Source organism: Chiloscyllium plagiosum, unplaced genomic scaffold, assembly GCF_037043375.1.
Source record: "Chiloscyllium plagiosum isolate Xiang-an unplaced genomic scaffold, Cpla_swu_hap1 HiC_scaffold_1, whole genome shotgun sequence".
Taxonomy (NCBI): Eukaryota; Metazoa; Chordata; class Chondrichthyes; order Orectolobiformes; family Hemiscylliidae; genus Chiloscyllium; species Chiloscyllium plagiosum.
In genome coordinates, this window is record NW_028270139.1 from 30,172,480 (window position 1) to 30,187,851 (window position 15,372).

At 40.6% G+C, this 15,372-nt stretch overlaps 1 protein-coding gene across 1 annotated transcript in view; it reads right to left on the bottom strand.

The window, feature by feature from the left end:
- The window catches only part of sec24d (SEC24 homolog D, COPII coat complex component), a 203,998-nt gene that overhangs the window by 7,555 nt on the left and 181,071 nt on the right, over positions 1 to 15,372 (bottom strand). The window contains exons 20-22 of the mRNA XM_043696761.2: positions 3,853 to 4,032; positions 2,196 to 2,387; positions 7 to 96 (exon numbers count right to left, since the gene is read on the bottom strand). Coding sequence (XP_043552696.2) covers positions 7 to 96; positions 2,196 to 2,387; positions 3,853 to 4,032 — 462 coding nt within the window. The remainder of the gene's footprint in view (positions 1 to 6; positions 97 to 2,195; positions 2,388 to 3,852; positions 4,033 to 15,372) is intronic.

The following is a 15,372-nucleotide window of genomic DNA, read 5'->3' on the forward strand; positions in this document are numbered from 1 at the left end:
GCTTACCTTCATGGAATAAGGGTTCTGGTTTCTTATGTTGGCAATGATTGACCTAATCTTCTTTGAATATGGATTGTCCAGTTCAGGTAATGAGGTCTGTAACAAAATGCAAGTTTTGACTTTGGTCAAAATGTTGAATAGTATTTTCAGATGATTATCATCCATTTTCAGATTATCATATTAGGCCTAACTTAAGTGTATCATTTTGCCACTTTTATCTACAGTTTGCTTAGAAAATGAGAAAGTAGGCAATAATTTCTAACTGATTCCAATTTTCCAATTTGAAGTGTAAACCTATGTTAGGGCTCTTACAGTTCAATGGTAGTGCCCCATCTCTGAGCCAGGAGGTCTGGGCTCAAGCCTCCAGAGGCGTGTCATAACATCTTTGCACTGGTTGATTTAAAAAGTGTAAATCTATTCTCAAGGCAACTCAAAACATCTCAAGAAGCTCAAGTAGCTGGGTTTCTATCTTCAGAGGATGGCAGCCTTTTGAACATTATATTTTTTACAGGAACAACCCTCGTGTTTCATTGCAGGGATGTGTCTTTCACTGTATAATCAGTGTGTCAGAAAAGTGGTATAAATTTGCCATGTTATCAAGTATCCCACCGCAATAGCACTACACATGTTTAGAATCTTTAGTCAGAATCTTTAGGCCTGAATGTGTGTGTGTGTGTGTGTGTTGTGGGTGGGGAGAGAGAGGGGCAGGTATGGAGCTTCACCCTGCTAGCCAGTGTATCAGATGGCACCATCCCAGCTTAGCTCATTTCTCTGGAAATGGGAGCACAGGGCTATCACAGAATCAATGAATAACTGAGTTAAAGCCCTATCAAGGCCAATTGTCAGAGCCCAATGGAATTTTACAAGGTAAAAACAATGACTGCAGATGCTGGAAACCAGATTCTGGATTAGTGGTGCTGGAAGAGCACAGCAGTTCAGGCAGCATCCAAGGAGCTTCGAAATCGACATTTCGGGCAAAAGCCCTTCATCAGGAATAAAGCTTTTTTTTTTATTCCTGATGAAGTGCTTTTGCCCGGAACATCGATTTCGAAGCTCCTTGGATGCTGCCTGAACTGCTGTGCTCTTCCAGCACCACTAATCCAATGGAATTTTACAGTCAGTCTCTGGGCTCCCAGAGGTATGGGGAGCAGGCGAGTTTCCTGGAGGATGCCTTCTGGTGGAACACTGGGAAGCTAGTACTCCAGGCAGGCTTTGAGGGTCTCCCTGTTTGCATGGCTCCAGTTACCGAGCACCTTGGGTGTCTCCCCTGACAGTGGTGGCCTGATTGCTGATGGCACTTTTATTTTTCAAATTTAAATATATTGCAGAGAAAATACCTCAGAATGGTAGCTTTCACTTATCTGAACGGCAGGTTGCTGCTTCTTCAGTGCTTATTATAGGCCCTTCAGCCTTGACAGCCTGCCAGACATTCTAATTTGAGAATGACCGCTAATGAACCAATATGGGGAAAATCACTTTTGGGTGGTAGATCACCATACAGTACAGGCCTGCAACCCACATCATGCCACAGTCAATCCAAAGTGAAAAATACTGCCCTTGATGTCAATATATGAAATATTTACATAAAATATTTACAAGTGCCCACTCTTGACTTAACAGGTAGACCTCTTTCAGTGACTTGAGGATAAAGTTTGAGGTTGGTTCTGTAGTGCTGTTTGGATAGCACTGTCAGAGGTGCTATCTTAATGATGAACAGTTAAACTGAGTTCTTGCCTACGTCTCGGTGGATATAAAGATCCTGCAGCACCATTCTAAGAAAAGCAAGACGTTTTCCTCAGCGCACTGCCCAATATTTATTCCTCAATCAATATCAGTAAACACGTGGTTATTAGGGCATTATTCGTAACTGCCAGCACTCTTCAAGTGGTTGCAGAGTGTATCAGTAAATCATGTTTCTGCAAATAACTACCGTTTCTACCACATTTCTTGTGGGAGTTTTGAAGTGGGGCATGAGCAACTCTGAGAAAATTCTGTTTGAATGATACTATATCTTAATCAGCAATTGCAAACATTTTGGTCAATTCCTACAAAATCAATTCATTGGATTTCTCAAGCCAAACTCTTCTAATCCTCTCGCCTGCAAAATACAATTAGATTGGTAAATGGGGGAGGGAAACAAGATTACTTTTAGCAATTTCAAGTCAAATGTAAAGTACTTTGCATGCATGACTTACAAGGTCTGTGTTGATATGTGCAAAGGATGGTACATTAAAGATGCCTTGGATCAGCTCAGGTTGAGAGTTCAGTCCCAGCCACAGGAACATATTTATCCCGTTTTCCAACAAAAAGATTCCTCCATCAGCTAAACGTTCCTCTGAGCAACGGACAGCAGCAGGAAACTCCTCACTATTTACATCCATCTTGTGCTGTTTAAAAACAAAGAAATTTTCAGCTGAGTCAATAGTTAGCTGGTGAGCATTAATATAGAGAACATAGGAACAGGAATAGACCATTCAACCTCTCAAAATGTTCGATCACTCAATTAGGTTAATGCTAATCTGTATCTTATCTAACAAAAATTCCATTAATTTCATCTTCAAAACTTTCCAGAGACAGATGTCCAGATTCCCATTGCCCTAAGTGTTTCCTGATATCAGCACCCTGAGGAAGCTAACTTTAATTTAAAAGATTACATCCTCTGTTTTGGCCTTCCTTACCAGGTGAAGTAGTTTATATTATTATAGAAGATTATAACACAGAAGGAAGCCATTTGGCCCATTGTATCCATGTGCTGGTTCTCTTCAAGAACAATTTACCTTCTGCCACTCACTCACCTTTTCCCTGTTGCTATCCTCTTCAGATAATGATCCACTTTTCTTTTCAAAGCCATGATTCAAATTGCCTCCACCACAACTCGGTTATTGGATTCTGGATCCTAACCACACAATGCCTAAAAAAATTCATCCTCATATTGCTATGGTATCTTTTACCAATGACTTTAAATTTCTGTCTACTAACTCTGAATCTTTTCACTTGTTTCACTCTAACCATCTGATGACCTGTGAACTGTTGGAATCATCTTAATCACCTTATCTTGATCATCTTTTAGTATTCTTAACTCAGGGGAATACAAACTCAGTCTATGTAACCTGCCTTCATAACATTTCTTTTAGCTCAGGCATCGTTCTTAATAAGCTGCATTCCTTCCCATCCAATGCCTATATATTATCCTGAGGCTTTTCATTGCTTGCAGCATATGAGATAGAACAGAAACTTCAATACAGATGTAATTCATACAGGAAAACTTTAACTGATAGTTAAAAACTCACCAGCATTTGTGATTCCTTTATGAATTGATTACTTCTTATAAAGCATTAATTTGACTTTGGAGTGTGATGGAAACGAAATAGAGCTAATTATTTATGACCTAATATGAAAAGCTAGTGCATTTTGACGGTTGGTCTGGTTTTCTTCAAAACCTCCTAGAATGAAAATTACTATTGTAGTTTAACTCATTTTGATCTTGATATTTGCTGTGGAAACCTGGCAACAATTTAAAAAGATCTGGCGTTTCTTTATCATTTGATATCATAAAATAAACAGGCTTAGTTACTTATTGTAAATCTAACATCATAACAGCGGTGTCATATTTGTCTGGCCTCAATGCGCAGCTAAATCTAAATTGGTTTTTTAAAGTCTTCATAAGGGAAATTCCCACAGTTTTACATCTAAGGATCACTCAGTTCCCAGTGGAAGGCAGACAAGAGTAAAACTAGAAGTGTATTATAGTATGTACTTTGTGCAGAGGGACTCCCTGGTGGAGGACAGAGAAGCACCACTCAAATCATATGTAAAACTCCCCATCTGTTAAAACAGCACTTCTTCACTTACCATAGGTAAAAGCCGTGGATAGAAAAAGGATTGCGTGCTGACCACATCCATAGATGTGACCAATAGCCGTTGGAAAGCTCGCTCATCTGTAGGATGATCAGAACTCCCCAGTAAGACATAACTCTTTAAGAGACAGTTCATATAGACTGGCAGCAACTTCATGGCCTCTGGAAGGATGAGCTAGCAGACAAAACAAACATGCGTTTCAATAACAAAGACTTTTCACACAAAAGAATAGACTTTTACTTCTGTTTAATCAAATGAAAATCACATTGCAATGTGTAAGTAATATATCTGCTTATTCTACGTTAGAAAATAATATGATTTCTGCTTACAAATTGCATTCTTAATGTTCTACATTAGTAATGATAGTGTTTTGAAGTCTGTCCAACACAATCCGGTACACGACTGAGAGAGTCAACTGACATAGTGAGGAGTGAGGGCAGGAAATATGAAAAACTTCTTCTTGTCCAATCCAGTTTAAGTTTCAATCCATCTGTCCATTACTGGAGATGATACATTATTTTAATTAACTGGACAGAAAGCTATGTTTGCTTCAGGCTGAAGTATGGATTTATTTTCTGAAATACTTAGGGTCAGCCAGAATAAACTGAGATGCTTATTTATACCAACTTGTTAAAACACTATCACTTTTCAATACAATTCTAAAATTCAGTGCTTCTAACAGTAAAATTCACATAGACCAATACTCTGTGTGCTATATCCAATGAAATGTGAGTATTTGAAAAAAAAATATTTGTATAACACTGGACCTAAGAAAATTAGCTCCAAAGTATTGCAGTTAGATGACTGAAGAGCATCCAGAGGCCTAGAAATGTGATCCAGAGACATGAGGATCAAGTTTAATTTTATCCAAGTTAGAGTTTTGAATGAATTAAAATCATGCCTACAGATGGAATCTTGCCATTCGTTTGCTAAGTGACAGTCACAGAGTTTGGTGTCGTAATTCTCAATGTGATGGGGGGTGGGTTTGAATCTTGCCAAACTTCCACTTTATTTGCCATTTGAGCCCCATTTCCACTCTATCTTACTTGAGCTCTTCTCAGAACAACTTGCCACTCACTGGAGTTCCTGGGAATTGACTCACTTTTTCTGGGTGCCAGCTCGATACTTAAAAGCCCACTGTGCACCCAGAAAAACACTTTCACTTAGGAGCTGCCCTGCATTGTTCTGGACATTTGCCCTAGACTTGGTAGACAGGGGGAAACCCTTGCCTTTGTAGCCATGGTCCTAAAGACCCTGCTGGTCCTCTTTCCTCATAAGCAGCAATGAAGGCTACGACACACAGAAGATAGTATCAAGAGTAGAAACTGAAAGAACTGCGGTTGCTGCAAATCCGAAACAAAAACAGAAATTGCTGGATAAGCTCAGCGGGACTAGCAACATTTCTGGACAGTAAATAGAGTTAATGTTTCAGATCGACTGACACTTCCTCCGTTCTGATGAAGGGTCACCCAACCCGAAACGTTAACTCTGATTTCTCTCCACAGATACTGCCAGACCTGCTGAGCTTATCCAGTAGTTCCTGCTTTAGTATCAAGATTAGGCCATTTGAACCCTTGAGCATACTCTGCCATTCAATATGATCATTGTTGATCATCAAACTTAATACTGTAATCCCTCTCTCCCTCCCACATTCTTTGGTCCTTTCAGCCAGAAGAGCTGCATCTACCTCCTTCTCTCCTTCTTGAAAACACAATGTTTTGGCCTCAACCACAGGCTCACTAATCTTTGGGGGAAGAAATTTCTCCTCATCTCAGTCCTAAAAGCTTTACTCTTTTTCCTTAAAAGTGACTACTGGCTTTTCACTCCTCCATTATCAGGAACATCCTTCCTGCATTCAAACCTGACTAGCCCTGTTGGAATTTTATAGATTTCTGTGAGATATCCCTCATTCTTCAAACTCAAGGCAAGACAATCTTAACAGACTCAATTTCTCCTCATATCTCAGTCCTGCCATCTCAGGAACCCATCTGGTAAACCTTTTCTGCACTCCCTCTAAAGAAAAATTCATTCTTGCTCAGATAAGAACACGAAAACTGGCCAGAATATCCCAAGTGTGGCCTTACCCTGTATAATTTCAGCAAAGTATGTTTGTTGCTATACTCAAATCCTCTTGCTACAAAGGCCAACATACAGTCAGCCTTCTTTACCACCCGCTGCACAAGCATTCTTACTTTCAGTGTACAAGGACACCCAGGTCTCATTGAATGTTCTCCTCTCTCATCCCCACCAACTTTGGACTGGTTTCAGAAGCTGTCCTTGAGTTACTGTGTTCACATCCTCTGACAGCAGGCTTATTCCCATTGGCTGGGGTGAGACTGCTGACAAGCATGGCAAGCTTCCTCGCTTTGTGTGTCTATACCAAGTGGCATAGCGGCAGTATTAAAATGAGATACAATACGGGTGTTTAAGGTAAGCACATGAATAAGCAAGGAATGAAGGTTATGGACCATGGGCAGGCAGAAGGGATTGGTTTAACTTGGCATCACATTCAGCACAACATCATGAGCTGAAGGGCCTCTTCTTGTGCGATACTGCCCTAAGTTCTAAAGAAACTGCTGGACAAACTTAGGTGATCTGGCAGCATCTGTGGACAGAAACCTGAGAGGGTGTTGAGTCCAGGGACCCTTCTTCAGGACTGTCTATGTACTAATATGAGCCAGGTTTGTCTGGATGCAAATTGAGAAACTGTACTCCCGAGCCACTAAATAGTATCAAACTGCAATGAAAAGACTAGTCCCAAATTATGCGACTCATCAGTAGATGTGACAAATGCACACATAGTCAACCGTGCAAAGTGCTCATCATTAACATGTGGAGACTTATACCAAAATTAGGACAGCCTTTCCTACAAACTACTGAAGCAAAATCCTGATACAGTCGCACACGCAAACATATTTACAGACAATATCCCAGAATTTTTCATCATAAGACAGTCATGTATCTACAGAAAGACAGAACCACAAGGTATGGCAGTACTGTAGGACATAACCAAAGGGAGATGCCTGGCCACCGTCAGCACCTCCAATCAGGGAGAATCTAATCAGCTATTGTCTTGACAGTATTGCTGTATTCCACACCAATCAACATTCTTGAAAGTTAACTCTTGACTAAAAATGTTACTGGATCAGTCATATAATTACTGTGACTATAAGAGCAGATCAAGACTGGGTGTTTGGTGCTAAGTGACTCATCTCCTGTTTCCCCGAATGCTTTTGACTATTTACAAGGCTAAAGTAAGAATTTGATGGAATCTCTTATATTTGCCTGCCTGACTATAGCTCCAAAATTATTCTGGACACCAAACGCTACTCAGGACAAAACAATCTGTTTACTTGGCACTCCACTCAACACCTTAAACATTAATTCCTTCCATCACAACGCAATATGGTAGTATGTACCATAAGCAAGATACATTGCAACAACATTTCAAGGCTTCTTTGGTCAGTACTTCACAAAAACACAATCTCCACCATATAGAAGGTCAAGAAGGTCATGGATCAAAATCCTAACAATCCTGAGCTAACAATGCTAACATACACCAGACAGACTGCACCAGTTCAGGAAGGCAGCTCACCACTCAATGGCAGTCAGATTTGGGCAATAAATGTGGTTTGCCAAAACATCCACATCCCAAGAATGACTGAAATAATTTGAAGGAACAGATAAATCGTATTATAAAATAAGATCAATTTCAATTCTAATTCTAAAGAAAAAGCAAATTCTTACTTTTTTTGGCTAAGCCTGAGTTGCATCAAATTTTCTTTTGAAGGGATTTTACCAAACTGGCCTCATTAACTGGCCTCATTACCCTGCCCCTATAGAGTTCCTAGGTCTGATTCCAGTCCCAACTTACCATGCGTGTTCCAGGAACAACTCACCACTCAGCAGGTATCCTGGAATTTACCGGGACCTCCTGTACCGCATGTATCCAGACAAGCACTCTAGTCTAGAGCTGACATTTGCCCTGGATGTGGCAGAGAGGGGGAAATCATTGCCCTGTTTTATAGTCAAGGACATGGAAATGTACTGCACCCAACTCTGACCAGGGCTCATTCTCTATCACTCTCACTATTGCCTGCAACATTTTCTCTCACATGCTCTCACTGAGTCCAGCTACTACACCTCCAACCCTGCATGCCCTCGGCACTATCCATTCACTTGCCGGGGTGACATTCTGCTCTCCGTTCCTTACATTGGCTGTGCCTGGATCCTGAGTGAAGGCTATATACTTCACTGGGCTGAGGCCTGCTGACAACCAGAACAAGCTTCTTGGCTTTGTGCCTGTGCTAATTGGCAAAGCACAACAGCGCTAATTTAAACCTGGTATCTCTGGCTGATGGGGCAAAGTACAAAAAGGCAAGGCAAGACAGGGATGTTATGAGTATCCAGATAGGCTTAGAGTGAGTGCGGGTTGTTACAACAAGCAAAGAACCTCGAGATGCAGTTTGGTCCAATCCATGGGTTGGGCATATGTCCCCGAGCACACCTTGACGCAGCATTACAATGACAGTCACTGGGCCAGCCCAAGGTGCAACATTGAAGTGCAGAAGTATCCTGTAACCGAATCAGAAATGTGTCGCAGTGCTTCGTAAAGGCTGGTAATAGATTGGACGCTACTGTCTATGGACATGGGGTACATGTGGCTGGTGCCTATGGAGCATTCTCTGAGATGTTGGAGGCCCTTTTGGTCATACAGCAAGCCTGAATTCACTAGCTATCCATGCTGAATTCAATGTCAAGGTTTCCAAAAACCTAGCCTCTCTGGTGAGATAGGGAGCTGAGTACCAAAAAGGTAAGCTGGGCTGAAAACAAGGTATTTCACAAGCAATAATCCCCCTTGAATTGGCAATTCACCACTGCCTAGCGAGAAACTCACTACACTACTTGTGAAAAGCATTAAAATGTGGAACATGAAGATTCTGATGTCAAGAGAAGCTTTGCCTGACCTCTCATCCTATTCTACCACAAATCTCTCCACAGCCCACATTGAGCACCTCTATAAGGTTTCACCCATTTGTTGTAGTTGCAGTTCTTTATATGGCAATACAGATTGTCCAGCAACAGTCTGTAATACTGTTCTGCCAGTCAAGCAGTAAAATCCTTTACTACTTCTGAAGACTAACTTATCATGTGATACCCTGACTCAATGGAATGTAATTAACTGGCAGCAGTTCAGCTCTATTTGAAATAATAAACTTCAAATCTGTTCAGTGAACAGTGATAAACTGTATAAACTTTATTGCAAATAACACGTCAATGGGAATTTACTCCAAATTCGTTCTGAAAGTGCTTCCAAACGTTTCGGGTTTTTCAACTGCTTGTGAAGCTGGATGTTTGGAAATGCTTTGAAACCACTTGAACTTCTTTCATGCTTTAGGACATTATATGAACCACTTGACCAGATTCTACTCTTGCAACTCTTTTAAAAAATGGCACTGATTTAAGCAACTGACGATATGTTTATCATTCATTAAACAGTAAGACCATAGGAGAAGAAATTAGGCCATTCGGCCCATCGGGTCTGCTCCGCCATTCAATCATGACTGATAGGTTTTCAACTCTATATTCCTGCTTTCTCCCTGTAACCTTTGATCCCTTTGGCAATCAAGAATTTATCTATCTCTGTCTTAAATTTACTCAATGACCTGGCCTCCACAGGCTTCTGTGGCAATGAATTTCACAGATTCACCAATCTCTGGCTGAAGAAGTTTCTCTTTATCTCCATTCTAAGGGGTCTTCCCTTTACTCCAAGGCTGGTCCTCAGGTCCTCATCTCTCCTGCCAATGAAAATATTTTACCAACATCCACTCTGTCCAGGCCGTTCTGCATTCTGTAAGTTTCAATCATATTGGCTCTCATCCTTCTAAACTCCATTGAGTATAGCCCCAGAGTTCTCAAATGTTCCTCATGTCTTAAGCCTTTCATTCCTAGCATCATTCTCATGAATCTCTTCTGGACCCGCTCGAGGGGCCAATACATCCTTTGAGGTATGGGGCCCAAAATTGCTCACAATACTCTAAATATGGTCTGAATAGAGACTTATAAAGCCTCAGAATTCATCTGTGCTTCTATATTCTAATCCTCTGAAGTTGACTGACATTGTATTTGCCTTCCTAATTACTGATTCAACCTGCATGTTTACATTAAGAGAATCAAGACTAGGACTCCCAAATCCCTTTGTACTGGATTTCTGAATTTTCTCCCCATTTAGAAAATAGTCCATGCATCTATTCTTTCTACCAAAGTGCAAGACCTCACACTTTCCCACATTGTACTTCATCTGCCACTTCTTTACCCACTCTCCTAACCTGTCTAAATCTTTCTGCAGCCTCCCTGTCTCCTCAAAACTGGCTGTCCCTCCATCTATCTTTGTATTACCTTCAAACTTAACTGGAATGCCGTCAGTTTCTTCATCCAGATCGTTAATGTATAAAGTGAAAAGTTGTGGTCCCAACACTGACCCTTGTCGAACACCACGAGTTACAGGCTTCCATCCTGAGAAGGACTCTTTTATCCCCACTCTTTGCTTTCTGTCAGGCAGCCAATCTTCTATCCATGCTAGTACATTGCCTCTAACACCATGTGTCCTTATCTTACACAGCAGCCTCCTGTGCGGCACCTTATCAAAGGCCTTCTGGAAGACCAGATAAAACAACATTCTTGGTCTATCCTGCTTGTTACCTCCTCAAAGAATTCTAACAGATTTGTCAGGCATAATCTCTCCTTGATGAAACCATGCTGACTTTGCCCCATTTTACCATGCACATCCAAGTATTCAGAAATCTCATCCTTCACCAACGAACTCCAAAAACTTACCAATGACTGAGGTCAGGCTAATTGGCCTATAATTTCCCGTCTTTTGCCTTACTCCCTTCTTAAACATGGGGGTTACATTAGCAATGTTACCAGAAAGATCGCTACTATAGCCTACACTATCTCTTCAGCTATCTTCTTCAGAACTCTACGGTGTAGCCCATCTGGTCCAGGTGATTTGTCCACTTCCAGACCTTCCAGTTTTTCGAGCAGCTTCTCCTTGGTGATGGTCACTGTACTCATTACTGCCCCCTCCCCCTCAATTCTCTGGAATTTCTGGGATATTACTCATGTCTTCCACCATGAAGACTGAAGCAAAGGACTCATTCAGTTTCTCTGTATCTTTGTTCCCCATTACAGATAGAAGATCTTTTATCCGAACATCCAAAAACCGAAAAGCTCGGAAATCCAAAGGTTTTTTTGTGAAGCTTTTTCTCATTAACAAGGTTGTTTGGCGTGCAAAGTTAACCCAGTCGACACCCACTCAATGCGTGTCACTCATATACAACACTAGGGGGCCAAGCACCACCCGTCCTGTTCTTACTTAGACGTTTGCTCATCCGGTAAGATTTTTAAAAATTTCACCATTAAACCATCATTTATTCTGAAAACCGAAAAATTCAGAATTCCAAAAAACAGCTCGTCCCGAGCATTTTGGATGAAGAATCATCTATCTATACCAGTTCTCCAGCATAATGTTCCAGCAGGCTAATGTCAACTTTTGCCTCTTTTTTTGCCCTTTATAAATCTAAAAAAATCCTTGCAATCTTCCCTAATATTAGTACATGCCAGTGTCTCACACCATATGTAATGGGGCAGCATCACAATTAACAGGTTTGAGTTTCTTGGATTAAGCAGTTCAGTGCAAGAGATTTCTAGATTTCACGCTATCTTGCCTACCACAGTTGAAATTTCAATAAGTTTTGATATATTATTCGGTTAGTGAAATAGATGGAAAATAAGTGCACAGAAATCATTCTTTCCTTGGCATTTAATACTGTTTAATTTGTGCATGAACCACATACTATTAATGATATTAGAACTAGTGCTGGTAACAGAAATGTTTAGAGCTCAGAAAATCCCTACTCAGCCATAGAACATTATGCTGAATGCATTCTTTGTCACGACTCGTCATCAACAATGGCATAGTGAAGTGTTGGATAATGGCTTATATATACTTACTAATGATTTTTGTCACTCATTTTCAAATAACTCAAGTGGTTAAATGACAGAACCACTTCCAATAGAATAATTAATCCTATTTCCATTCCTTGCCTTTGACTATTCTACACTTCAGGCCAAGACAAAAAGCATAGTTGTCATTAATCTCAAGAGGGCTGGAATACAAAGGGAATGAAATTGTGCTTGAGTGCTTTAGAGCCTTGGTGGAAGTGCATGTGGAGTACTGCATTCACGTTTGGGCCCTGCACTTCAGTAAGGACAAATTAGCCTTGCGAGGAGTACAGTGCAGATTTGCTGGAATCAAACTTAAATTTAGAGAATTAAAGCTTGGGGACAGGTTTTATCATCTTGTATTTCTATTCAGAGAACACATACAGTGTGGAAACAGGCTATTTGGCCCAACAAGTCAACACTGACTCCCCCGAACAGTGATCCACCAGATCCCAGTCTCCTGCATTTACCCTGACTAATGCAACTAACCTACACATCCTTGAACACCAAGGGCAATTTAGCATGGCCAATCCACCTAACCTGCACATCTGTGGATTGCCAGAGGAAGCCGAGCACTCAGAGGAAACCCATGCAGACATGGGGAGAACGTGCAAACTCCACACAGTCACCAGAGTCTGGAATCGAACCCAGGTCCCTGGTGCTGTGAGGCTGCAGTGCTAACTACTGAGCCACCGTGATGCTGTTGTTATCAGTATAACGAGAACTATATAGGCACAATGCTGTCTTTAAGCAGAATCACGTAGGAATTGACTGACCAGTACATAGTTTTCTGGAAGGCACCAGATTTAATGCTGTTTTTTCCATTATCTTTCATACCATAGCAACTGAACATATAGAAATGATACTACGGATATTTTACACTTGATGAAAACTGGGATAGCCATGCTCAGACTGTTCCTTGATTTCAATGCATTTTAAGGTTACTGACTCCATGGGAAACTAAAATCACAAAGCAATGATGTATAGAACTGTACAGTTTGATAAGTTTATGTAGCTTTCTCTACTAGAGAATACGAAGCAAATGCCTCTTTCAGACTGGGTTCATATTCAATTAAAGAATTAAGAGAATGAATGCAAGTCTTCAGAATAAAAGGAATTCAATGTGTGAAAGATCTTTTGACTCTTCAATTTTCAGTGTTTGTGGATTTCTGAGGGCGAAATCATATTTAATCACATTAAAGGTTTTTTTTGAGGAAGTAACAAATAGGTTGAGTGAAGGGGAATCTCTTGATGCATTATACATGGATTTCCACAAGACATTTGTTAAGGTGCCAAATCAATCTTATTAAACAAGACACAAGTACATAAAATAATAGATAAATTTGCAGGGACACCAGAGTGAAACAGTTGAAAGGCAGATTGTAAACAAAGTTACAATCACTCTAAAGGTAATAATTAATCCAGTCCTGGTAATGTGTATCCTCGGTTGCTGAAGGAACAAAAACTCTGACACCTTTTAATCCTCTTTAGACATGAGTGTGGTGTCAGAAATAGAGGAATGAAAATATTCACACACTGTTCAAAATGGGATGGATAAACATATTAAATACCTAACTCTATTAAATTCTTTGAAGTAAAGTTGTTGATGAGATAATGTTATTAATGATATTCTCAACATCCTTGAAGCAAGTAGGTGAGTTTATGATGTTGAAAATGTACAAGATACTTGGCATTGTAGGTAAGGACATTGAGTACAAGAAATCAAAATCAAATCTTTACATATCACTGGCTTGGCCTCAGCTGGAATACTAGTACAATTCTAGGCACCATAGTTTAAAGAGGATGCCAAGGCCTTGAGAGGGTGTTGATGAGGTTTACCACGATGAATCACAGATGTCATCTCTGAGAATCCTCATGTATACCTCCAATCCATTTAAAGGATACTTCTGCACTTCAATTTGCACCTTGCACTGCATTAGTAACTGTTTAAACAATGTTGCTGCAAGCACACTATGGGCTGAAGAACATGCATCTAGCATTTGGGTGATGAGGCTACACCTCTGGGTACTTGACATACTGTCATAGCATTCACTCACACTCAGCCTACCTGAGTGCTCATGGCAGCCCTGCCTTGCAATTCCTTTTCGCATTTTGCCTCCTCAGCCAGACAAATCAGATTCATGCCACTGCTGATGTACCTTTCCATTTACCACAGATACAAAGCCAGGAAGCTTGTCATGGTGGTCAGCAAATCAAGGAATACCTTTCAGCTAGGGTGTCCAGGCACAATAACTCAAGGGCAAACTCCTATACTGGCCCATAGGTCTGGACATGATCAGTCCAATGCTAGTGGGGAGGTTCCCGGGCTAGTGAGTAGGCAGCACCACAAACTGTCTTGTGGAAAGCTTGGATGGAGATGCTTAAGAGTTTTTTTCTTCTTAAAGCACAGAAGGTTAGGGAGAAACCTAAAAAAGGTTTGAAAAGTTGTGAGGCTTTGATAGTGTATATAGGAAGGGAGTTACAGGTAGATAGGTTAGTGAAGAAGGCATTTGGTATGCTTTCCTTTATTAGTCAAGTATTGAGTACAGGAGTTGGGAAGTTATGTTGCAGCTGTACAAGACATTGTAAGGCGACCTTTGGAATACTGCATGCAATTCTGGTCTCCTTCCTAATGGAAGGATGTTGTGAAATTTGAAAGGGTTCAGAAAAGATTTACAAGGATGTTGCCAGGGTTGGAGGATTTTAGCTACTGGGAGAAGTTGAATAGGCTAGGGCTGTTTTCCCTGGAGCGTCGGAGGCTGTAGAGGTTTATAAAATCATGAGGGCCATGGATAGGATAAATAGACAAAGTTTCTTTCCTGAGTTGGGGAATCCAGAACTAGATGGCATAGATTTAGGGTGAGAGGGGAAAGATATAAAAGGAGCAACTTTTTCACGCAGAGGGTGGTAAGTGTATGGAATGAGCTGCCAGAGGAAGTGGTGGAGGCTAGTACAACTACAACATTTAAAAGGCACCTGGATGGGTATATGAATAGAAAGGATATGGGCCGGGTGCTGGCAGGTGGGACTAGATTGGGTTGGGATATCTGGTCAGCATGGACAAGTTGGGTCTGTTTTGGGTGATTTACATCTCTATGATATATTGTCTTTAAAAAAAGGCAAAAAAGACTAGAGAGGAAATTATTTCACACAAAGTTCTTTTCCTCTGGAACAGTGATGGAAGTAGATTCCACAGAAAATTTCAAAAGGTAGAAGTCATGTACTTGATCAAATTGGGATATTTCTTGCAAACAGCCTTTAAGGATTCTTGTCCAATTTTAGGACATGTAGAAACTCCTACCATTTATTTCCAAATGATTAGCTACTTTACATTCAAACTCTGCACTGTCCTGCTTTTCTTTAAATGGTTTGTTGCAGGTGCTTAGAATCTGAGCAATCTACTAACTATCACTAACTAATCTTTGCAGATTTCCATCACATTTCTTTCAGTTTGATCCTATTCTTAAGTCCTTTACTTAGCTGCAGATGGAAGAAACATCAAAGAGA